At 33.3% G+C, this 26,775-nt stretch overlaps 1 protein-coding gene across 2 annotated transcripts in view; it reads right to left on the bottom strand.

Annotated features, from left to right (window-relative positions):
* Positions 1-405: 405 nt before the first annotated feature.
* The window catches only part of RhoGEF2 (Rho guanine nucleotide exchange factor 2), a 90,626-nt gene continuing 64,256 nt past the window's right edge, over positions 406-26,775 (bottom strand). For both annotated transcript variants that reach the window (XM_031991844.2, XM_031991849.2), the window contains 8 exons: positions 7,357-7,628; positions 5,592-6,893; positions 5,261-5,377; positions 4,959-5,135; positions 4,430-4,647; positions 3,523-3,673; positions 3,394-3,440; positions 406-2,746 (listed from right to left, as the gene is read on the bottom strand). In XM_031991844.2, the coding sequence (XP_031847704.1) occupies positions 2,648-2,746; positions 3,394-3,440; positions 3,523-3,673; positions 4,430-4,647; positions 4,959-5,135; positions 5,261-5,377; positions 5,592-6,893; positions 7,357-7,628 (2,383 nt within the window). In that variant the 3' untranslated portion in view covers positions 406-2,647. The remainder of the gene's footprint in view (positions 2,747-3,393; positions 3,441-3,522; positions 3,674-4,429; positions 4,648-4,958; positions 5,136-5,260; positions 5,378-5,591; positions 6,894-7,356; positions 7,629-26,775) is intronic.

Genomic DNA, 26,775 nt, shown 5'->3' with positions numbered 1-26,775 from the left:
AATGTAATGTAAGTTCACTCTGACATCCCAGTGTTAATAATTAATTTACTATAAAAAATTGTGAACTATATTTATATTATGTACTTTGCTTATGGCAATCAAGGATCGGATAGTTCATAAGATATTTTTTAAAAATATTTCTACAATATTGTTCAACATGCCTAGAAATTTGCTTCGAATATTTAATAAATCATTGTATGTAATTAACTGTATTTAACAAACAAAAAAATGAAACTATGCAAAATTGAACTTTGAACTCAGAATATTAGTCACATTTACTTACCTCGTTTTATTTAATTCCTACAAGCAAAGCACATAACTTAACTGTCAAAAGTGAAAGATCAGACTACATTAAAGATCTAGCACTGTATATATATATATATGTATAAATGAACAAAATGAAGCTCCTATAGTAAAAGGTGTACTTGAAATTAACGTTTAAAAAATTGCAGAGTAATTTACAATTTAATAAGTATTTTAATGCAATATAATAATAATTATAATAATAATTAATAATTATAATAATAATAATTAATAATATTAACTAATAATGTTATTAAATATTTTTTACATGTACATAGTAATGTATTTATAATAATTCGTATTTTATCATTAGGGAATTATTAGTGTTTAAAAGTAGCAAAGATTTTATGTAAACAGGTAAGTCTTTTTCGCACGATCAGTCCTTCGTTACAGAGAGAGTAGTACATTTTCATTTTTTTCTCATTTTATCCCAACTGTGTTTTCAAGTGGTATATTCAACAAAAACAGCATTGTTATTAATTAAACAGCTACAGAATATTTAATATAATATTCCATTTGTTCGTACGATAGTGATGTTTCGCTTAAAAACATTATTATTTACGAAGAATATCTTATATCGTCTATTGGTTGTTCTCATCTTAAAATATTAAGAATATTTTGGTTACCAATCATGTTCAGGATTTCTGTACGCAATATATAAATTTTTCTTCACTCTTCGTTCGCTTTTCACTCTATTCGTATATTACAGTACGTTCGAAAAAGGAACTCCATTGTTCGTTTAGGCAAATATAGCACCAGAAGGCAATTATTATTTAAAGCAAGTGTCGTTAGTAGTATTCTCTTTCTGTACGTGGTTACGTTGAAATTTCAACAGCAAAATATACCAGCGAAGCAAATGGAAATTAGTAAAAGATCAAAAAAAGCAAGGACCCCATGAGAACGTATCAAGGAAACCAATAAAAATCTAACACACTGTCCCGATGCGTAGTATAACAACAGTGTATTAATACGGTTACATAAATTTACAAAAACCTAATGCACAATTCGTAAAGTTCTATTTTCTATTTCCAAAATTCTCAGATCAATTAATCTACGATAATGGCATTATCTTAAATGTACTTCAACGTAAAGATAAAAACTTGCTTTTTTGTTCACCGTCTATTAAACAACCATTCGCTTGACACACCTGCCTGTTAACACTACTAACCCGAACAGTAAAGATAGTGCTCGAAAGCAATTAGTCGCATAAAAACATTAATAACATAATGAACAGATCAAAGAAACTAGATCTCCTGAAATACTTCTATTTCTGTCAATTTTAATCTCTTGCTTTCCCATTAATTTTGAGACATCATTGGGTCCGCCAGGAAGTTGTCCGTTCCCAAATTGAAATACATTCTCAATACATACATTAATATTCATTGACATCATTCGCAGTTACCAATGACCATCGCAGACAATTTGTGAACTTCATTTCTACGACTAACCTTTAGAAACTTAAAATGACACTGTCTACGGGAAAGCTCATTTCAAGTTCAAACATTAGTCACTCCACAGAAACTAAAATCCACAAATCGCCATCATTCTGAGATGTCATTGGCAGCGATGGAAACTTCCCAGCAAACCCAACCTCTGAATCATTGTCTCAACAGACTCCAAAGCCAATTGCTGCCTCCGGACTCATCCTGAACATCTGGTCACACCATGCGCACACTGTCCAATCGATCCCCATATAAATGCAATAGAATGTACCTACTGAACCGTCACATCAACACAGTTGGCCTGGGTTGCGCAATGTACCATAGGAAATCACAGAAGACGCTAAATGATCATTCTAAAGAAATGACTCCAAGAGTTGGTTTCCCTTTCGGTTGCATATAAAAACAGAGTAGAAATCGACGTCCTCCCGAACCATGTGACAACTCTGTACAACAGTTTTCCGGTGGAATCGATGCGAGGAATATCAATTCCAGATCATCAGGCGACCTCCGTTCAGAGGGCAAGAGGGCCCTTACTGTGAATTGCTAGATTTCAGGACGTGGATCTTCCCGGACCCTCTGAACAAAAGATACACCGTGTATATCTATATTTATTTCCCATCTAAAATTTATGTATAATTTCTTTTAGTCATCATCATGGCGCGAGCCATGTAAATCCGGTTACATAAAATCTTTGGCAAAGGCATGATTAATCATTGACCCATGATTTCTGTAAATATGTATATAATAATTATTATACTCCGTGAACAGCAGCAGCTACTCGCCGTTTGTTATTGTTTCGTTTTTTTTTACATGATTCTGCGACCGACTCCAGCGCGCGAGCGGCTGGGGCCAAAAATGCACCAGGTTGACGTTGCTTAGCGCGGGCACGGCGGGTGCTGGTATCAACCGACGCTGTCGCCCATCACCTCCGTTTCGGTCTCGTGCTGGGTGTGCTCCAGCTCCTCGGCCGGCTCTGAGTCACCGTGCGCGTCTACGAATTCCTGTTGGGGGCGAATCGTGGGTTAGATTTGGGGAAGTTGAATTTGATTGGAAAAAAATTGAATTAGAAAAATTAAATTAAATTGAAAAAATTAGATTAGAAAAAATTAAGTTAGAGAAATTAAATTAGATTGGAAGAAAATTAAATTAGATTTAGAAAAATTTAGTACAAAAGATATGGAGAACATCAAAGGAACTATATTTATTGTTTATTTAATATTTGGAATATACTCATGTCTCTTTGAATTTTTCATGTTATAATACTGGTTTGATATGGAATAATAGCTCAAATTTCATATAATTTAATAATTAACCTCTTAAGTGCATATGCTGATGACAAAAAAGTAACTTTATGTGATGAGTAATTAAACTTGGGTTTTCTTTTGTGAATCTCAAAGACTTTTATATTTGTATGATCATTTTTTTAAACTTAAACTCATCTTCCTGGCTATTTGTTACAACGTACTGTTATTTGGTTAAATACAGCAATAAAGCGATGCATAATTATTAATTCCACCTCTGAATAATGTATAATTAAAATCAGTGTCTATTGAGTAATATCTTTCGTAAATGATTGTAACGCATAGAAAGTGTTACAGTAACATTCATCGGATATAAGTATATTAATCATGAAATATGTTGAGCTTACATCTCGCATGGGTTCGTCAATACTGCTTTCTTTGTTCAAAATGTCACCTGCAACGAAAGCACAGCAAATTGTGTGATACTATCTTTATTTATTTTTACATATATATTTTTATAATAGAGATTAACTAACCGGGTTCTGTTTGTGTTTGATTCGATGTGGTACAGGTTTCTGAAAACTCACGACGCTGTACATCTGCATCATGAGCATGAAGACGTTCTCTGCTTCTACGTAGCTCTTTTCTCAACCTTTCTCGCTCTTCTTCTCTTCCTTTTATAATCTCCTACGATGCAGACACAAACGTACCACTTAATACTGTTTCTAAAGATACTTTATCTAATTTCGTTGCCTTATTGTGATTATTTTATCTAATTGTTATTTTATTTATATCTAAATTTATTGAATGTAACAGAAGGTTAAGAAACATCCTGATTTTTCAATATTTAAATATTGAGTTGGCAAGAATGTCACTTCGGTTTGCATAAATAGATAGGGTTATGTTTCGTTACTCTTCAGTTGACACTTTTAGGTTACTATAGAAACAAATTCCGTGTAATTTTGTTTACAACTGAAAAAAATTAAGAACTAAATTAAAAATTGAGTTTTATTTCACTAAAAAATCGACATTACTTTCTTGCCTACCTAATATTTTCAGTTATTAAATTCTTTTGAAAATCTTCACCACGAGTCTGACACATTACAAGGTGAGAGGTTAATTTAGAAATATTGTGTTCATGACAGAGTACAATGGAACAGAAATATCATTAAAATTAATTAATGAATTTATAAGAATATGGTTTCATAGTTCTGTTAAAAAAGACTGAGCATGTATGGTACGTAATATTGTATCTAATTGTCATATAACTGTGCGAGAGGTTGTAAAAAGGTTAAACGTATCACACGCAACAATTGAAAATCACATAAGATGTCTTGAACTCGTTAAGAAGCTCAAATTGAGTTTTATTTCACACTAAAAGACCAAAGTTTCTTTCTCGCCAACCCAATATATTCTAACTTTCGATAAGTTTTGAATTCTCACCAGTAACTGTGACAATTGAGACGTTAGAGAATGACAAACTGGTTGTAAGCTTGCAACTGATACAGCCGGTTGTTGAGGATAAACATGCATTCTTGGAGACGGACATCCAGCTTCGCAGCTTGGCGGTGTTGACAGTACTGATGCTCCACGTGATGCAAGTACGGTTTCTGTTTCACTTACGTTTAATGCAGAATTTAGGAGACCCACTAATTGATTCGCTGAAAGTATACGATAGACAAATATTTACATTTCTTTATTATAAGTCTGATTTCTTTTATTAATATCTAATTCAAATATGAAGTACATGTAAAAATAGAACTGTACTCTTTTATATAATATATATATTGCTGCGATGTTGTGAAATCAAGTCTTTCACAATTAAACATTTCACAATTAATATTATTATTATTAATATTGTTGAATGTATAATATCATATTATTAGAATATTATTATAATACTTCTTTCAATTTTTCATATACTTATCAATTCCAAGAGTAATTTTAATTACGATCTGAATTTATAAAATACCTTGACTAATAGCAGCGAGTATGAGTTCTGCAGGTTCTTTTTCCATGCTCGAAGGCTCAGATGCCATGTCTGCTACATGCTCGAAGTCTTCTTTTGGAATATTCAAGATATCTGCTACTAACAATTGTTTTTCTATCAAAGCTTGCTTAATCGTTTCATCCTTTCTCCTGAGACACTCTATAAATAAACAGACAACGATTAAAAATAGAATCAAGATAATAGGTTCTACTTGTAACGACAGTTCAAACCACTGTATAATGTGAAAAATCTAAAACTATACATTATAAACATAAATAGTATACCTATAGATGTAAGTACTGGTTCTGCAATGTGTACAGGTGGTACTTCCACGTGAACTTCCAATGGATCAATTAATGACACCTGCGTACAAGTAACCATTCGCAAAGGTTCTCCCATACCTGAATAAGAAACGGAAAGAAATGCAACATCAGTAAGCAAGCAAAACACAAACTATTCAAAAACAAAACTTATTTGAAGAGAACTCATTTCATGATTTAGATTTCTTTCGGACCATAGAATCAACGTAAACTTGTATCATCACCACCAGAATAACAAAGAATACCGTCTCTTAAAGCAAGCACTAGTCGAGAAACACAAGAACATATTCAAAACCTGAATTTGGAGATTCAGCAGGGTATTGCTGCTGGGGTTGCTGCTGCGTCTGCTCAGTTGTCGAAGGATCAGCAGCTGGCGCAGGCAGATTGGGCTTCTCCTCTTCGTGTTCCACACTAGTATCCTGTGCGGGGTCTTTGGGTTCAGCTTCCTGTTCCTGCTCTTGCTCCGTCTTGTCAGGAATATTGTCATGTTCAGTCGAGGTTGGGTCCTCGATCGTAGGTCCTGGTTCTTCTGGCAGTGTAGTGGGTGGTGTAGGTCTTCTACCTTGCTTGTCACGAGCTTTGTACGCCTCAGCTGCCTCCGATATATGTTTGCACCAGAGTTTCCTTTCAGCTGGCGAGGCAGCAACCAAGTCATAGATCTGTGCACCGTTCTGAGACGTGTTGACAAGGTAGAGTGAGTTCTTGTCCACAGCGTTATGCCTGACCAGAACTGTGGAGACCTTTACGATGGGGCTCAGCACTGAGTTCGCTTGGTTTGTGTTGATGAACTTAAGCAGGTACTTTTCATCTTGTCGGTGCAACAGAAATATCGTGTCGTCCAGCAGGACCACGTGCAGGTCGACAGGCTTGGCTCGGTTTTGCTCTGTTCGTCTCCACTGCAGTGGACCTTCGTAGATCAGTTTCCGCTTGGTGATGTCCAAATTCTTGAACTCCTGAACAGTCGGATGGTCAAACTTGTCGAAGGCAGACCTGTCAATGGTACGTTGGATCTCTGAGAGCCTCTGGTAATCTTCAGCCTCACGGACAGCTTGGTTCACACGACTGAGGATCTCCTTGCTCCTGTCCAGGCTCCTCAGCACGGCAGCCCTCTCCTTCTCGTTGCTCTCCGGTGTGTACTTGGCAAGATTCTCGAAAAGCAGTGGATACTTTGTCAGCCGGAGCATGCCTGTCAGTATGTGGTCCTTGAGCTGCAGCCTTCGACACAGTGGGTTAGCCTCAATCTCGTTCAGGAAAGCGTTCAACTTTGGATCCTTGCGACGTCGGTCACGCAACGCGTCCAGAGCCACCTGCTGCTTCGAGCAGTAGGTAGACGCGGCACGTTCAAACGCTTCACCGTTTTCACCATCGAACATTTCTAACAGCAGCTCACTCACATCACCCACACACGGATTCTCCTTCTTCTTGCGCTTCATTGCCTGGTTGAACCGCGAGTGAATCGTCACCATCTCGTCCAAATTCGAAAATAGTAATTGTATCTGGTCTGACGGAAGCACTAGGGACTCCAGCAGTGGCTTGTGGAACACGTGTGACAGGACCTTCAACGCCCGCACGTGAGACCGTTCGGTGTGGAATAGTTCTGGAAACAGAAGATGGATTTAGTACTCTTTGCTGGTTATGCTTGTGGTGTGATAATTGTTTATTGCATTGTTTGCGAAGGGAGTAACAGAATGTTAGCAGTAGCTAGACCTAGCGACACTTTCTACAACTCTAAATTTCTGAAATAATGTACATTGTTTTGTTTGCGAGGGAAAGGAACAAAAAGTTCGTAGTAGCTAGACCTAGTAGTACTTTCTATAGTACCGAGCTTTTAAAACAATGTTTATTCCATTGTTTACAAGCGAATGTAACAGAAAGTTAGCAGCTGCTAAACCTAGCAATACTTTCTACAACGCTGAGCTTCTGAAACAACGTTTATTGTATTGTTTATAAAGGAAAGTAATGAAAACTTGTTAGTAGCTAGAACTATCAACACTTCCCACAACACTGAGCTTCTAAAACAACGCCAACTGCACTGTTTGTAAGAAAGCGAAAGCACCCACCATTAATAACTTCCTGTCGCTTCTTCTCAGCGTTGCTGAGTCTAGCAAGGACTTCCTCAGCGACACCCTGGCTCCAGTCCGGTGGGTCTGGTTCGACGTCGACATCGCTGTCCCACGAGGTGGATGTGTTCGTCGCCGACGTAGCCGGGTGCACGTGCTCCAGGCTGGTACTCGGACTGTCCAGGCTTCTCGTCGACAGGCTGCTGTTCGACGAGCTGCCGGCTGAGTTGCCAGGAAACGATCCGGAATGATCGCAATCACTGAAACCAGCCCTATAGTCAATTGTTAGCGAATTATGCAGTCGAAATTTGAACTGTACCAGCCGGGTCAGCCACGCAAAATCTTTTCAAGTAGTCCAACTATGTAAAATTATATGAAAGTGTGTAACGGTGTATAAAATTATATAATACTATATAACGCTGTGTAAAAGTGTGTAAAATAATATAGCACTAAATGGAAGTATATAAAATTATATGGAACTATATGAAATTGTATAAAACTACGTAGAGGTATACAAAAGCATATAAAACTGTATAAAACTACGTAGAGGTATACAAAAGCATATAAAACTGTATAAAATTATATAAAATAATATAGCACTCAATAAAACTATATAAAATTATATAAAATTATATGAAACTGTATAAAATTATGTAAAACAGAATTGAAGTATTATTCGGATTGTAACAAATTGGATAAAATAGCAGATCACTTCACACTTCTATGGATTCCAGATCGATGCAACAAAATTCATCTTTTGTGACTTTTGAGGTTATGCTGCGCCACGTGTCCTAACGCTTTCTTGTTTCTAAGGGTGCATTATGTAAAGACTGTTATCTAACACTGGAACTACCATTCCTGATTTTTTATTTTGTAATTGTTGTGAATCACAGAAATTTGTTTAAAAAATTAAGGAAACTGATTTATGCAGTGTTATGGTATGGGGTTGCATTAGTTGCCATGGTAAGGAAAATTATAAATTATTATTGAAATAATAAACAAGATATTTAAACATTTTATAAAGTATGTTAAAAGAGAGAATAAATACTAAATTGATATGAGTTAATTGAAATATAAAAATTAGATACTTGATGGTTTGACAAATAAATTTTGAAAAGTGAGGTTATGTATTAGGTAGTACTAGTGTTAAGGACAGTGAGAGGTTATGTTCGAATGGCAGAAATTAAATAGTGGAATATTTGTTCAGGTAGTAAGTGTTTGTTTTCAATTAATTATTAATAATTTATTGATCAATTATGAATAATTTATTAATGATTAATTTAGAACAAACATTTATTGTACTAATAAGAACAACAAACAATTTAAGAAACGTTGCTACAAATAATTTATTTGAAATTGTTTTTAAGTAATTGTTCATAATTTAGTAATTAATTATGAATAATTTATTAATGATTATTCTTGTTGGGACAAGCTGCACGTGAACTAAATATAACGATTTTAGGTTAGTTTTTTCAAATTTGTTCGTTATAATATTTCACCCCTTGTTCTAATAATTTATTAGGGAAAGAGAAAAATTTGATGATTATTCTATCTAGGTTTGCTCTAAAAGTTGATGATAAAGTAGTAATGTTTAATCTATATAAAAAAAATTAATGCCATTTAAATTTGATGTATATATATATTTATTTATATTTTTTATATTCAATTTGTTTTAAAATTTGTTTATATATGTATAAATAAATATAAATAAGTATAAATTTAAATACTGAATCTTTATAAATATTACATAATATTTACATAATATATTATTGTTATAAATTATACATGAATTTTGAAATATAAAGTAAATAAAAGAATAGTTAAATAAATATAAAAATACTTGAATTTATACTGATTTATATTTATTTATAAGTATAAATTTAAGTATTGAATCTCTATAAACTTTATATTATTAATGTAAAATAAAAATTGTATATTTTACATAGTCACTGACTGTATATAGAAACTTTAACAAAGTGAATATAAAAATAAAAAATATAAATAACTATACATAAATATATGTTTAAATACTCAATTTTTATAAATTCTATATATTACTAATACAAAATAAAAATTTTATATTTTCACAGTTACCTACTGTGTACATAGAAATTTTAACGAATAAAGTGAATATAAAAATAAAAAATATAAATAAATAAACATTTAAATACCCAATATTCATAAACTCCACTTGTCACCCATCATTGTCACAAAACAAATATCCACCTTATGAAAAATAAAAAATAAAAAAAATATAAAAACTATAAATAACTATAAATAAATAAACATTAAAATACCCAAAATTCATAAACTCTTCCTAACACATCACAAAGCAAAAACCATCAGCATCGTATCCAGAAACAAATCCTCGATCGCCCAAAAAAGACAACTATCCTTGATCACCCAAAAACACAATTATCCCCGATCGCCCAAAAACAATCATCTGCCACTGGTCTAGTACCTCTCGGATCTCGTGCGCCGTTCATTGCTGCGTCCCTTGCAATTGGCGACGCCGTCGGCCACCTCGGGCAGTCGTTCCTCGACATTCGAGCGCTCGGCCGGCGGGACGTCGCTTGACTGTTCGGGGGGCGAAGACGGTTCCGCGCACGACACCGGGCTAGCTAAGTTTTCGTTGCCGCGCGAACTGGGTCGAGGACGCAGCCGCGAGCCGTGCTGCCTCATCTCTTACGGCTGTCCGGCCCTAAAGGGCTTCCGCGACGGAGGACAACTGACGGTCGGCTGCCTCCACGGAGGTTTCTCCTAACCTTTTTTGTGGCATGCCCCGACTAAGTCTTTGTGAAATTCTTGTGCTCCCTTATGTAACATGTATATAGTTTTTAATATTTATTGTAATATTTTTCTAATATTTTTATATTATTTCTTATATTTTTTTAATTTTTATATTATTTCTTATATTTTTTTAATTTTTATAGTATTTGTTATAATATTTTTCTAATATTTGTATAATACTTATTGTAATACTTTTTCTAATGTTTATTAATATTTTTCTAATATTCATTACAATATTGTTCTATAATATTTATTATAATCATTCTACAATATTTATTATAATATTTTTGCTATTTTGTTTACGTGTATAAATATTGTAAAATATATGAAGTGATATTTCAAATTTCTATTAAATATTGATTAAAAAACTTATTAATTTAAAATTAGTATAATAAGTATAAATTAAGTAGATTTAAATTAATAAGTTTATCAATAATTTGTATTATAATATTTTTGTTATAATAATTATTATATATTATATATATAATTATTTAGTTATTTAGTTAAATTTAGTTTATCACTGGTGGCAATTAATAAATTTATAACATTAAAATAAATCAATGTTAATAAGTAAATTATTTACCAAATTATTTATCCTCATTTACCCACAATTAGCACTTCAAGTAAAAAAATTAGATATGTAACAAGAGAATGCATTTCAACATTATTTTTACAAACATTGTTATTTATAATTATATATATATAGAAATGTGTTAAATTAATTATTCATTCGGACATCATTTATTTAAATATTTTAAATATCTATTTTCAAATATTTCAAGTATGTATTTTCAAATATTTCAAGTATTTCAAATATCTATTTTCAAATATTTCAAGTATTTCAAGTATCTATTTTCAAATATTTCAAATATTTCAAATATTTCAAATACCTATTTCAAATATTTCAGATATTTATTTTCAAATATTTCAAATATTTATTTTTGAATATTTATTCAGACATTGTAAAACATTGTCTTCCTCACACATGTTTCATCTAGCACGAAAATATCTGTAACCACCTAACAAAGATGGATTACAATCCGAACACGTTTGCTTGGTTTCCATAGCAACCCGTAAAACGCGCGAACCTGGGGGATCGTAGCGACTTAAAGGTTATGTGTTCTCGTCGAGTGAAAAGTCGACTACCAGTGCATTGGCATTTTCGTTAGCACAGTTATCACACTGTTACCCTCCACCCCTTGGAACGACAGAACGTGGCATGTTAAAGGGCGAGAAATTTGTAAGCAAATTTTATTGTCGTAATTATTGTGCGTGGCTCATTTGAAATTAGAGTAATAGAATTCTTGCAAGATGGAGAATATTATTTTTATATATTGATAGGTACGTCATAGGAATTTTGATGGCAATGGTTTTTAGGTAATCTTGAGAATTAATTAATAATAAATTTGAGAATTAATCAATTGAGCATGAATGTAAGAATTAATTAATAGATCATGAATTTAAGAATTAATTAATTAATAATGAATTTAAGAATTAATCAATTGAGCATGAACCTAAGAATTAATTAATTGATAATGTATTTAAGAATTAATCAATTGGGCATGAACCTAAGAATTAATCAATTGAGCATGAACCTAAGAATTAATTAATTGATCATGAATTTAAGAATTAATCAATTAATTATCAATTTAGGAATTAACCAATTGATCACAAATTTAGGAATTAATTATATATAATTTTATTAATTAATAATATTATATTTCCTAATAATCTTGTTACTTTTATTTTTAAACAAATGTATAATACCCCTCTTTATCACGTCAATCACCATAACAATCACAATAATAATCATCATGACAATTATTATTATGACAATCACCATGACAATCATCATAATAATCACCATGATAATCACAATGGTAATCATCATAACAGTCACCATAGCAATTACCATAATAATCATCATGACAATCACCATGACAATCACCATAATAATCATTATGACAATCACCACAGCAATCACCATAACGATTACAATAACAATCATCATGGCGATCACTACTACGACAATCACCATAACAATCATCACGTGATTTTGCATCACAACGAAAACGAAAAACTTTCGCTCGTATTCCAGGCTTTTCATTTGTCCAGAATAATCGAATAGCGACTGGCGAGGTGTACCGAGTATAAACGGGAACTTAATCGACGTCGATCAAGCTAAGCCTTATCGAAGCCGCTCCTTCATCACTTTAATCAACCCCCTTCTCTTCTCTCACCCCAGATATAGAAGCGACACCGAGCACGACGATACAGTGTCTTGTGCATACAGTCGTTGTACACGGGCATCAATGGTGCCTGTATTCTTCCGACAAGTACCTGCGTTCTGTGTCTCGTACGCTGACACCTCCTTTAACAAACGTTTGCTCAATGAGGTTCCTCGGTAACTGGTACGAAGGAAAGTTAAAATTGTTCGTTCTGAAGTTCGACATTAGTCTTCTCGAGTAGAGTGAGGCTCGGTTAAATTTTACAATTTTTGGAGTATACAGTAAGACTCGGTTAAATTTTACAATTTTTGGAGTCTACAGTGGGGCTCGGTTAAATTTTACAATTTTTAGAGTCTACAGTGTGCGGCTCGGTTAAATTTTACAGTTTTGGACATCTATAGTGAAATTTAATCGAGCAGAAGAAATGAACATTTACTTGGTAACTGGAACGAAGGAAAGTTAAAATTGTTCGTTCTAACGTTTGACGTTAGTCTTCCCGAGTATAGTGAGGCTCGGTTAACTTTTACAACTTTGGCAGAAAAGCAGGAGGAAACTATTTACTTCTAGGAACTGAATTGAGCGTAGACCGACGAAGGCAGAGAATTGATACAGTGAGTGAAAGTGAGATAGACAGTCCTCAGCGTCGAAATCAAATACAAACGTGTAACGAAGAAAATTTCAATTGCAGTTATTTAAACGTACGATTTTAAGTGTATTGCTATTGAATTGCGGAGATTGTCCCGATTAAAACGAGTCCAAACACGATGGGAATTGGACCGAATTAATACAACTAACGAAACTAAAGGCTCGTTTCCATGAAATTGAAAAACTAGTCCGATCCCCATCGTGTTTGTACTCATTTTAATCAGCACGATCTCAGCAATTCACTGGCACTATATTTGTTATGATAACAATTAACTCATCGCACTCCGAACATTTTTAATACCTTAACAATTCATTTCTATAGCCAAACGTTCAAAAATCTAAAATTTCGTTTCAGAAAAGGAAAAGTACAACTATAAATACATTCATGCCTCTCAATTTATTTTATCAATTTACTATATTCGAATAAAAAGAAATTTTGCAATTTTATAAAAATTTCATGGAAATTTTACAAAAATTTAAGAATGTTTCATAATTTGTAAATTAATGTAACGTATGATATCTGTGACGCAAATCGTCTCTACAGCAGAGCCAGCAGAGTGCAAAGGGTGAACAGTTATTTCCAATACCATTTACGTTTGTCGCAAAGAATATCTATTATTACACGAAACGTTCGACGTTCTGCAATAGCCAAGGAGTGCTCGTATCACCCGCAAGAATTAGCCGGCTAATGCGTCCAGTTTTAAAAAGGCTGATGCGTATGAGCGAGGGGTGGAAAGAAAGCGATCCGTTTTTATCGATCGGCACGTGGCGGTACGTGTGCACGCCTGTAAACGCCGGCTAAAGTGATATCGGGTCACAGAGATAGATGTCTTAGCCTTTATTTTTTGAGCAATCGATAGTTTCGAATCGATAGTATCGGCCACGACAGGCTCCGGCCCGTTTACAAACTCCTCGCCGTCGACTCGTTCCACGCTCCGCCGTCGAACGCTATTTTTCTTTTGACCCTAATCGGAGGACGACGCGACTTTCAGTGACATTTGAACTTTTCACTGAACCTCTTTGATTATTTCGTATTGCGTTTTCGGATGTTTTTTTGGCCTTTATTAATTGATTGTATAGTTTACTATATAGTGAGAGGTTTTTCAAGTTGAATTCTATATGATTGGTTGAATGTTTGGTGGTTTTAGTGTTTACTAGGTGGACTATAATGATTCGATTTGGTTTGATGATCACCATGATGATCATCGTGATAATCACTATAATAATCACAATGATAATCATGGTAGTAAACACCATGATAATCATAATGATAATCACCATGGTAAACACCATGATAATCATAATGACAATCATTATGATAACCAACGTGATAATCATCGTGATAATCACAATAATAATCATAATGATAATCATCATGATAAACACCACAATAATTATAATGATAATCATCATAAGAATCACAATGGTAATCATCATGATAATCATCACAATAGTAATCATCACGATAATCATCATCATGACAATCACAATGGTAATCTTCATGATAATCGTAATGATAATCATCACGATGGTGATCATCATGATAATCGTAATGATAATCTTCACGATGGTGATCATCATGGTAATCGTAATGATAATCTTCACAATGGTGATCATCATGACAATCGTAATGATAATCTTCACAATGGTGATCATCATGACAATCGTAATGATAATCATCACAATAATAATCACAATGATAGACATCACAATAATCACCATGATAGACATCATAATAAGCACCACAATAATCACCATAGTAATCACCATGACAATCACCATAACAATCACCATGATAATTACCATTGTTCACCATAATAATCGCCATGGCAATTATCATGATAATCACGCTGCTAATGAAGTTTCCCCTGACAGCACTGACAAGGACGCTTTCCCAGACGAAACTTGTCGCGGTCATTTTACAATCGCTGTTAATTGATTTTAATTCCGATCGACGCGACCGATATGTCCTTCTGCTCTTCGCAGAAACCTATCCCTCCATTATCTGAAACGCGCATGTCGCGACTTAATACTTTTCAATGAACTAATTGCCCCCGAATCGAGAGATCTGTGTGCCACTGAGACATCCACTTCGAAACTTTCCTTTTTAATCCTGGATCACTGAATTACACTTGACAGCCATTATCACTAAACTGTCGGGGAAATGACTAGCTTAATTAAAATGTCTTCAGTAACTTTTATTATAAAAATTTATAAAATTAATAGAAACTTTGAATTTTATTTTTTATTAATGAGATAAGAAAATTTAAATAAATAATACTTGACAGCCATTATCACTAAACTGTCGAGAAAATGACATGTTTTTAAATATTAAAAATTAAATTTCAAAAAATTTTAAAAATTTAAAAAACTACATTTTAAAAAAATTAGTTTCAAAAAATTTTTAAAATTACATTTTTAAGAAATTAAAAAAAATACACTTTCAAAAAAATTTTTTAAATTAAATATTTATGAAAAATTGTCAAAATTAAATTTTGAAAACAACCTGCAATTTGTGAACAACTGCGTTTCGCCTGGTACTCGCATAAAAATTCCATTTCCGGAGTGCACGAAATAACCGAAAGCGTTCGAATAGACTGAAAAATGGTCCCGCGCTATGCGACAAAATATCTCGGTTGTATCGTCCACCTAACCTCCAACATTCCCCTGTCACGAGTGCGCGCCACCGAACGAGATGAATCACCGCCTAAAATTAGTGGATTCCTGAGTGACGATCGCCACCTCCCGCGCCCGAACGGATCTATTAGATTCATAGAAACGGGAATCGGCGTGGTTCACCCCCGTTCAGAAATAAACGCGCAATGACAAAGACGCGCCCGCGCCCACGCGGGGTTATTTATTTATCGAGCGCGCCGAGTCAAAGGCACAATGTGGTTTCATGCTCCGCCGAGTAAAAGTGAACTTCGTGGCTGGCTGGCCGGGGTTAATAATCCTGCGACGGAGCCTCGGAGGAGGAAAAAATATATTTCGAAACCACTTGAAAAGGTTAACGACTCGCCGCGGCGTTCAATTTTTCACGGCTGTCCTCTTCGCCCCTTAAGGCTGTTTTTTTTGTGAAACTTGAAACTTTGGTTATGGTTGATATAAGGATGTGTTGAATAATTGGTGTATATTCGGTGAATTTGATTGTGAAGGATTTGGAGAAAAGGAATTATGAATTTTGTTAATTTTGATTTTACGTCTTTGAGTATGGTGTCATTGGATTGCTGAAATTGAGCTGATTAAAATGAGTACAAACACGATAGGAATCGGAGTAGTTTTGTCGATTCATGGAAACCAGCCTTTAGTTTCGATAATTAGGTTAGGTCGGTGAAAGTAGTCCGATTTCCATCGTGTTTGGGCTCATTTTAACCGGCACAACCTCAGAAATTCACTGGCATTATATTTCAGAAGGTAAGATTATAATTATTGTAAATAAAATTTTCTTCACTACATGTTTAATCTTATCTTCGTAATCGTAGTACCAGTAGAACATTGAGGTTCTTCTCGTTAAAATGAGCCCAAACACGACATAAATCGGACTAGTTTCATCAATTAATAGAAACGAGCCTTTAGTTTCGTTAATTATATTAACTCAGTAAAACTAGTCCGATCCTCATCGTGTTTGTACTTATTTTAATCAGCACAATCTCAGCAAGCGATTGACACTACATTCGAGAAACAAAAACTAAAATCACTAAAATCAATGCGACTATCACTGCATATACAATCATCATCATATTCAATCAACTTCGAAGATCCATTCACCGGTGACCATCATCACACTCGACGCATCAAACGCCCACAAATAACCTCAAGCCAAGTTCACACCGAACTCGAATCGAACTAATAAATCGAACTCATAAATCGAACGTTTAACAGTCGCAGCCTGCGTCGACGATTCGAGTGGCGCGCTTTTACGGCCGGCATCCAGTAAACAGACCTAACCTAAATGTTCTGACGCCAGTGCTCCCGCGTTTCACGCTCGGAGCTTAATATTAGCCGAGCAGCGTTTCTCGCGTCAGTAAGTGCCCCAGCTGATTCCCTCGGAATGGCGCGCACCGTCGAAAGATAACGTCCGCTTTCCGAAATAATAGGCAGCTCGGCGCTGCCGCGGCAGATAACGATTGAATCGTCCTTTCCGCCGGTTCCGGCAGCGTTCCTGCATAATGCGTTCCAAGGTTGCTGCCGTTCTCCGCGTCTGCCTTCTGTTCCGAGACTCTGGTCGCGAGACAAACGGTTCTTCGATATTCCGCGGGTGTTTTCGATGGCTGGGAATACACGTCCCATTCAGTATGCTATCTCGTTAGCATAGATCTATCGTCTGCCTCAGACTGCTTTTTTAAAATTCTTTTAACCCTCTGTAGGCCCGTGTAACTTTGAAGACAGGTATCAGTATGTTGGCGTCTTGTTGATTTATTTTGTTTTGCACTCGCAGTGGTGAATAAAATTGAGTGATCAATTACATTTTAGAATTTTGGGCACCTACAGTGAAATTTAACCGAGCAAAAGAAACGAACAGTTGTGCGATAACTGGTACGAAGGAAAGTTAAAATTGTTCGTTCTAAGTTCAGGTCCTTTGGAGATTAGAAATCTTGAGTACAGTAAGGCTCGGTTAAATTTTACAATTTTGTTATATTTAATGACTTTATAATATAAAAAATATTTATATGAGAGGTTAAAGTAGAAAGAATAGAAAAGTATTTACTTCTGATAGATCATAATTAAATATGAGATTTAATTGAAATTATTTACATTAATTCCAAAAAATTAATTTCATTAAAATGATTTAATATAATTCCAAAGGATTACTTTGATTAAAATTATTTAATATAATCTCAAAAAATTACTTTGATTAACATTATTTAAATTAATCTAAAAAATTACTTTGAACATTATTTAAATTAATCTCAAAAAATTACTTTGATTAACATTATTTAAATTAATCTAAAAAATTATTTTGAGCATTATTTAAATTAATAAATATACAATACAATTAATATTAATATAAATTAAATTAGAATAATATAAATATTCAAGTATCTTCGCAAAAAATAATTTAAATACCATTGAAACCCATTTTAACAACAAAGACTACTAACACGTTCGAATTTAACGAAAAACGTTCACTTCGAACACCACAAAAAAAACAAATTGTCTATAATTATAAGAAATTGAAAGAATCACATTTTTTAAAATGTCAAAAACTACATTTTAAAAAATCTTTAAAAATTAAAAAAAAACTACATTTTTAAAAAATTAAAAAAAATTAAAATTACATTTTTAAAAAAAAATTGTTTAAATTAAATATTTACGACAAATTTTTAAAATTCAATTTTTAAAACAACCTGAAATTGATGAATAACTGCGTTTCGTCTGGTAATAAGTAACAAATTGTCTATAATTATAAAAAATGATTATCCAAAAATATTTCTGTACCCAGAAACTCACTCCAAAGGGTTGATAGTAGGGGTAACTCGGGGAACACTGAACTTTTCATACACTCATAGACGCTGGATATATTTACGTGACTCGATTTATTGGACCACCCTGTATACACACAATATCACATCGAATAAAAGTTCCTCTTCATAAATTCGAGCACCTCTCCGATATACTTCGGTCGATTTATTAGCTGAGCAACTTTCCGGACCTCGTAGCTCTCGTGAGCACAATTAACCCGCGAACCATAAAAAACAACTTATAACCTGTACGCAATAAATAGCGTCCAGTCATTATTTATATTCCTGTTTGGCGAGAAAAATTATTCTTTCGCCTAACTTTAGTGTAATAAAGGGTAGACGGTCACGAAAGGTCTTCTTTTTGATAATACAGTGCTGCTCGCTTAAATTTTACAATTTTTTAGGCAGTGAAATTTAACCGACCAGATGAAAGAAGGGAGCTATTTGATTCGAACCGATTCGAGTATAGTTTGACGAAGGCAGAGAATGGGTACAGTGAGTGGAAGTGGGATAGACAGTCCTAGCATCGAAATCAAATACAAACGTGCAACGAAGAAAATTTCAATTGCAGTTATTTAAACGTACGATTTTAAGTGTATTGCCATTGAATTGCTGAGATTGTGCTGATTAAAATGAGTCCAAACACGATGGGTATCGGACTAATTTTACCGATTTAATGTAATTAATGAAACTAAAGGCTCGTTTCCATGAAATCGTAGAACTAGTCCGATCCGCACCGTGTTTGTATTCATTTTAACGAGGAAAATCTTAACAATCCATCGGTACTATGATTGAAAGGCTAAAGCTAAATATGCAATGAAGAAAATTTCAATTGCAATAAATTTAACCATATTTCCTCAAACATAGTGTCAGTGAATTGCTGAGATTATGCTGGTTAAAACGAGTCCAAACACGATGGGAATCGGACTAGTTTTACCTGTTTAATGTAATTGGCGAAACTAAAGGCGCGTTTCTATTAATTGATAAACCTACTCCGATTTATGCCGTGTTGGTACTCATTTTACTCGGGACGATCTCAGCAATTCAATGACACTATATTTGAGAAGGTAAGGAGAGACATGCAATAAAGAAAATTTCAATTGCGGTCATTTTAACTGTACCTTCTTAAACATAGTGCCAGTGAATTGCTGAGATTCTGCTGATTAAAATGAGTCCAAACACGATGGGAATCGGACCAGTTTTATCAATTTCATGAAAACGAGCCTTTAGTTTCGTTAATTACGTTAAATCGGTAAAACTGGACCGACTCCCACCGTGTTTGGACTCATTTTAACGAGGAGAATCTCAATATTCTATTGGTACTATGATTGAGAAGCTAAGACTAAACATGCAGTGAAAAAAATTTTATTTGGAATAATTTTAATCTTAACTTCTCAAATGTATTGGCATTGAATTGCTGAGATTATGCCGATTAAAATGAGTCCAAACACGATGGGAATCGGAGTACTTTTACCGATTTAACGTAATTAACGAACCTAAAGGCTCGTTTCCATCAAATCCTAAAACTACTCTGATTCCCCTCGTGTTTGGACTCATTTTAATCAGGACGATCTCAGTAATCCAGCGGTGCCACATTCGAGGATGTAACGTTAAATTTACTGCAATTAAAATTTTCTACATTGCATGTGTATTTGACGTGTATGGTGTCGCTTTTCTGACCCTGGCTTATATTATGTTATAAAAAAATGATTCTTACATAAGTAATAATTAATTAAATAATTAATTTCAAACGATACACACTTATTGAAAAGGAAATCTAAACAAAGTTCGAAGCATTAAGAGTTAACGTAGTTACTTCCGACAGCTGCGCATCGCACAGGTTCGCCGGAAATGTTTTCGAGGTCTCTGGAACAGTTCGAAGTCAAGCACGATATGCACGTCGATAATTCGAGAACACATAAGGACATCTCAGATTTAAATCGATACGGTGACAGTTTCCAAGTAATTCGACGAATTTAATTAAGAAAAACGTCGATTGCACCGCTTATTATTTTAATTTTAAAACATTCTAACCACAAATAAGTATTATCATTATCATTATTGTTAAATTAAATACTTGTCCCCATTATTATTATTACTATTGATTTGAATACTTATTCTCATTATTATTATTACTAATAAATTACATACTTATTATCATTATTGTTATTACTATTAATTTAAATATTTATTATCATTATTATTATTACTATCAATTTAAACATTTATTATTATTATTATTATTATTATTATTATTAAATACTATTATAATTATTATTATTAGATTAAAAAATTTGTTAAACAGACAAAATTGTTGTCTACACCACAATTAATAATTACGTAATAAAATATTCAAAAGTTCCAAAACGTTTCAAACAAAATGTAACTTTTCCCAGTTGGATCAGTCGCGAGACACCCTATACATTTTTTAACCTCACTTTTTCCACGAGAAACTGACATTACGTTTACGTAAGGTGAAGTTACGTTCGCCAATGTAACCGGGCGATTTTAACCGAATTTCTATGAATCCCTCGGTGACCTAATGCAGGCACACCGGCGCGATTAATCAGAGACAACAGTTAGGAGGTACAATCAAGCGTTTAGGAAAAAGCTCGTCCTTCCCTAAACAAAGGAAGCATTGTCGACAATGCTCGGATTAATTCAATGTGTCGGACAGTAGTGACTGGGACAAAGAAGTCTTGAAGGTGAAACAATAAGTCGTGGTAAGTAATGGAAGAAATAAGTTGTTGTGATAAGTAATGAAAGAAACAAGTCGTTGTGATAAATAAATAATGAAAGAAATAAGTCGTTGTGATAAATAAATAATGAAAGAAATAAGTCGTTGTGATAAATAATAAAACACAACAAGTCATTGTGATAAATAATGAAACAAATAAGTAGTTGTAATAAATAATAAAACAAATAATTCCTTATAATGAACAATAAAACAAATAAGTTGTTGTGATAAATAATGAAACAAATGAGTCGCTGTGATAAATAATGAAACTTTTTGTTGTGGGTCAGTAAAAAACATGTAATTTTGATGGATAATAGTAGTGTGTTGTATATGTTATTGTGAGAGTGAAGTGAGGAGTTTGATATTTATTGTAAGAGTGCATTGAGAATATGAAATTTCATTTTCTTTGGATTTATGGAGTTTAGAATTTTCACTATTCATTAATTGTGGTAGCATAAACCTTTTGTTATATTATAATCAATTATATATTTTCAATAAATATTTCTTTACAACCAGTAAATTATCAAACGATTTGCAACTACCCAAATAGAACATTTAAAAAAAAGAATTGATGACCATTCATTAATTATTATTTCTAATTATTTTATATTTTTAATAAATATTTCTTTACAACCAGTGAATTATGAAACGATTTGCAACTATCCAAATAGAATGTTCCTTTACAACCAAAGACCTAACCAAAGACTTATCAAACGACTCGAAACAACCCAAACACATCAACAAACCCGCCCCATAACCATCCATTAATCATCCTCCCATAAACCTTCCAATAACACTATTATTTCTAATTATTATAAATTTTTCCAATAAACATTTCAATTGAAACGACAAATTCTCAAACGACTCGAAAGTACCAAAATAATACGTTCAAAAAAAAAAATAATTGATAACCATTAATTAATTATACCCCTATACATCTTTCAATAATATTATTACCCATAATTATTATACGTTTTATCAATAAACATTCCATTGGAAAACAAATTCTCAAACGACTTGAAACTACCAAAATAAAACATTAAAAAAAACAACTCATAACCATAAATTAATTACAATCCTTTATACCTATAACAATATTATTATCCATAATTATTATACATTTTATCAATAAACATTTCATTGGAAACTACAAACTCTCAAACGACTCAAAACTGCCTAAATAAATCGTAAAAAAAAGAATTAATGACCATTAATTAATTACACCCCTATACACCTACAACAACATTATTATCCATAATTATTATACATTTTATCAATAATTACTTCTCCAAAGCCCGTCACTCATCAAACACCCCAAAACAACCCAAAACAACCCGAACACATTAACAAAACCACCCCAAAATTCACCAACCACCCAACTCCAAACACCATCCACAAACTATGCCCAACGCTCAAACATCCTCCAACGAGCACAATCCAAAAACAGCGCTCTCCTGTCGCGGACACTAGCCTACAAACGGCGATCCGAATCCTCCCGTCTCGGGCGTGCGCGTGGGCGTACCGTGCTGTCAGACGGCGCAGCAACCACCCGCGCAATCGAACGTCTCGCGTCGGACTGAGGACCCGCCGGCCAACTGCGAGCACGCACCTTCGCAGCGCAGGGGGAGGCGCCGACTCTGCGCCGTTCGTACGTGGCCACCGCCGGAGAGAAGTTCGCGCGAAGAAGACGGGGGAGGCGTCGAGTCTGCGCCGTTCGCGCGCGCGGAACGCATCACCGGAGGAAAGTTCGCGCGAAGAAGACGGGGGTGGCTGCCAAAAATCTATACACGGTGTGCCGGAAAAATTCCAGGGCCGAGTGAAGGCCGGGAATAGACGTTTCGAGCGCAGCCGCGGGACTGCTGGGAACCGATCGGTGCGAGGAAGGATTTTTGGAATTTTGAGGTTAGGATGCCGGTTTACCAATTGGTTTTGGGCAATTGTTTACTTTGCATTTTTATTCTTTTCGTTTTTTTTTTTGGAATTGTTTACTTTGGATTTTTATTTTTTTTTGGAATTAAGTTTTTTGTAAAAATTTGTAACTTTATAATTTTTTGCAATTTTTTTTTATATTATGAAGTTCGATGTTTAATGTTGAACTTTGTATGATGCATCACTATGTAAAACATAGTGACTCTAAAAAATAAATAAATAAATAAAGAGAAAATGCTTTGCGACTTTTTTGATAGTTTTGTAGGTTAGGGGTTAATAGTCATGTGGGTCATAGTCCAAGAAATGATTTGTGCCATTTTTTAATCTTTTCTTGTTTTATTTTGGAGCAATAATATGGTTAATCTTAATTATAGTTAATTATAGTTGATTATAGTTAATTATAATTAATTATAGTAACTAATGGTCACATAGAACAAGATAGCAACATTTCCATAAATTGTTTTGCAACTTATGTTATTTATGGAGCATTGATTACATAATTTAACTCCTGGACTAAATTAGTATTAATTATAAACTCGAATATCCCAATAAACATTGCAAATAAATAGTTATTTATATATTTACAAGTTGTCACTATAAGTTACAATATATTGCAAATTAGGATTAATTATAAACTCTAATATTCCAATAAACATTGCAAATAAATAAATTGAGTTATTTATACATTTATAAGTCACTACTCGAAGTTTCAATGTGTTGTAAATTAGAATTAATTAATTAGATTCTAATATCCAAATAAATATTGCAAATAAATATAGTTAGTTAAGTATTTATAAGTTACAATATATTGTAAATTCAAATTAATTGTATGAAAAAGAAAATTAAACAACTTTTTAGTCAACCTAATTATTGTCTTAATAATTAGTCCCTAATTAATGTCCTAATAATGAGTATCTGATTTCTGTCCTAATAGTTAGTATCTGATCAATGTCCTAACAATTAGTATCTAATCAATGTTCTAATAATTAGTATTTAATTAGTGTCCTAATAATTATCATCTAATTAACGTCCTGCTAATTAGTACCTAATTAACGTTACACTAAGCCCAACACGTGTAACGTGATACGACGTCAACTTATTAATACTGATTTGTTTTCCCATTCACGGCGTTCTAGAACTTTTAAGATACACTCTGTGTTTATCTATTCCAGCCGGTGGCGGAAAACCGAAACGCCAATTGATGATGCCTCAAGGCCGCCGACAGTACGTACGCGCGCAATTCCATCGCCCTGATGTTTTTAGTAGGAAACTATATAAGCTCATGCATCGTCAGCCTCTAGAAGTGAATTTCTAAAAATTGACTAGATTCCTTCTCAAGTGACCAGCATTCTGGATTTCAAGTTGCCACGAGCTAGAAAGCTGGCACGCACGTCAGTGGAAGATTATTTTTTTAATTGTATTTTATTAATTAATTAATTCCAGTTTTTGGAATTTTTTGGAATTTTGCATTCTTGAAATATTTATATTTATTGCTTCAACTAGGATAAATTAATTTTTAGTAAGTCAACTAATTGGGAAAAATTAATATAAATTATTATTATTAAAATTATAGGAAGATAATGAACTTTTCTTCTGAATTTTATTAAAATTAGTGTTCAAAATTTTTGGGAATTAATTTTTCATTTTTGAATTATCTATGTTTATTGGTTGAAGTAGGATAAATTAATTTTTAATAAGTCACCTAATTGGGAGGATGAACATAAATTGTTATTAAAAATATAAGAAGATAACGAACTTTTCTATTAAATTTTATTAATTAATGTTCAGAATTTTTTAGAGTTAAATTTCCATTTTTTGATTGTTTATGAAAATATTATTGAAAATTAAAATAGATATTATATATATATATAATAATATATATTTAATTATAACTCTTGAATTTTTTATGTCGAGTATATTGATCATGGAAATATTGTAATATATAAATAATAATAATCATAATAATATTAATTTAATATTAAATTAATATAAATGTATATATTTAATCTAACGCTTGAACTGTTCATGACGACTGTATTCGTCATCGAAAAATTGTAATATATAAATAACAATAATAATAATATTATACATATTATATATATATTTATTATTAAAAATTAATTTAATACTAAATTAATATAAAAGTATATATTTAATTTAATTTATCACTTGAACTGTTCATGACGACTATATTCGTCATCGAAAAATTGTAATATATAAATAATAATCATAATATTATGAATATTATATATATTATTATTATTAAAAATTAATTTAATATTAAATTATTATTATCATATTATTATCTAATTGTTCAAAATCTATGCATAACACTGTTCCCTTTTAAAACCTCCCCAGATTCACATTCATCAAAGATCAACGAGAACTAAATCCCTCATAAATCATCGAAACATCATTTTCCCTCCCGACACTCTTTCGCGACGACAGATCGAAGTTCCTTGACGATTTCGAAAGAACATTCTAAATCGTCGAACTGTCAACGATGACGTCCGAACATAACCTGTACAACGAACCGGGGGAACCGTTACTCATCCGGGAATTCGAATTTGTTTGAAATACAGTCAATTTCCCGTAACGTTTCTATTCTGGCAATTAGACAATTGCGCAAGAAAGTGGCAGCAGCAGTCGAACGGGACGGAAATATTTTGAGGAACGGCTCCTGCGTCACGTGATCTCTGCCGGGAGAAAAGAATTCGGACGGATCCGTGGAGAACTGTGGGACTGGTGATCTTGGAATGTTATGAAATCATTGTTATGATCATGAACAAAAATTTAGCCCGTAGAGGGTTGATTTGTATATTTTTCCTCATTAATTCATTTCAGGGAACACCGTCTCTGCATCTCATGGGAGAATATTAAATATTTCTAGTGAAAAACTTTCAAGTGCAAAGGGTTAACGCCTTGCCTTGTGATTTATTTCTCAAATGATTGATACGACTGCTTTGAAATTAACCCTTTGGGAAATGTTCATTTGAAAACATGCACTCAGAGTACATTTAATTCTGTGGGCAAGTGAACGTAGCAGATTTTATGTAAGAATTAATTTGTTTCGTGTTGTTCGTTGTATATACTCCTACGTAATGGTGAAATAACTTTGGGTAGTTGGTATTACAGAATACTATTGAAATAAATAAACTCTGGTTATGATACATAGCAAATTGTTAATAATTTTCATCTAAATTTTTCATGAGAAGATTCATTATCGCATCTTGTATGTCTTTTACGTCTGGGAATAATTTCATTATCGTCACTTTCTAGTTCGATATATTCTTCATTTTCATTTTGAAATTCCCTTTTATCGCTTAAAGGATCGTTAAGAAATTCTTCATCGGATTGTTAAAGATCACTACTTTTATTAAAGTTGTCGCTATCATTTTGATAAAATATATTCTCTATTTCTACCATTATAGGGTTGTGTATCCCAAGCAAGGTTCATTGAAATATTAAAATTATTTGTTCTGTTGCAATAGATACGCGTTACTTTGAAATAAACCAGAATGAACTAGTTAAATCTCGTCTCAGTTTCAACAACATATCAGAACGTCATGTGCTACTATGCCCAAACAAATACATGATGTTCTGATACGTCAAATGTAACCAAAGGGTT

The sequence above is a fragment of the Nomia melanderi genome, chromosome 1 (genome assembly GCF_051020985.1).
Source record: "Nomia melanderi isolate GNS246 chromosome 1, iyNomMela1, whole genome shotgun sequence".
Taxonomy (NCBI): Eukaryota; Metazoa; Arthropoda; class Insecta; order Hymenoptera; family Halictidae; genus Nomia; species Nomia melanderi.
The sequence above is the reverse complement of the archived record's forward strand: the minus strand, read 5'-3'. Positions and strand labels throughout refer to the sequence as shown.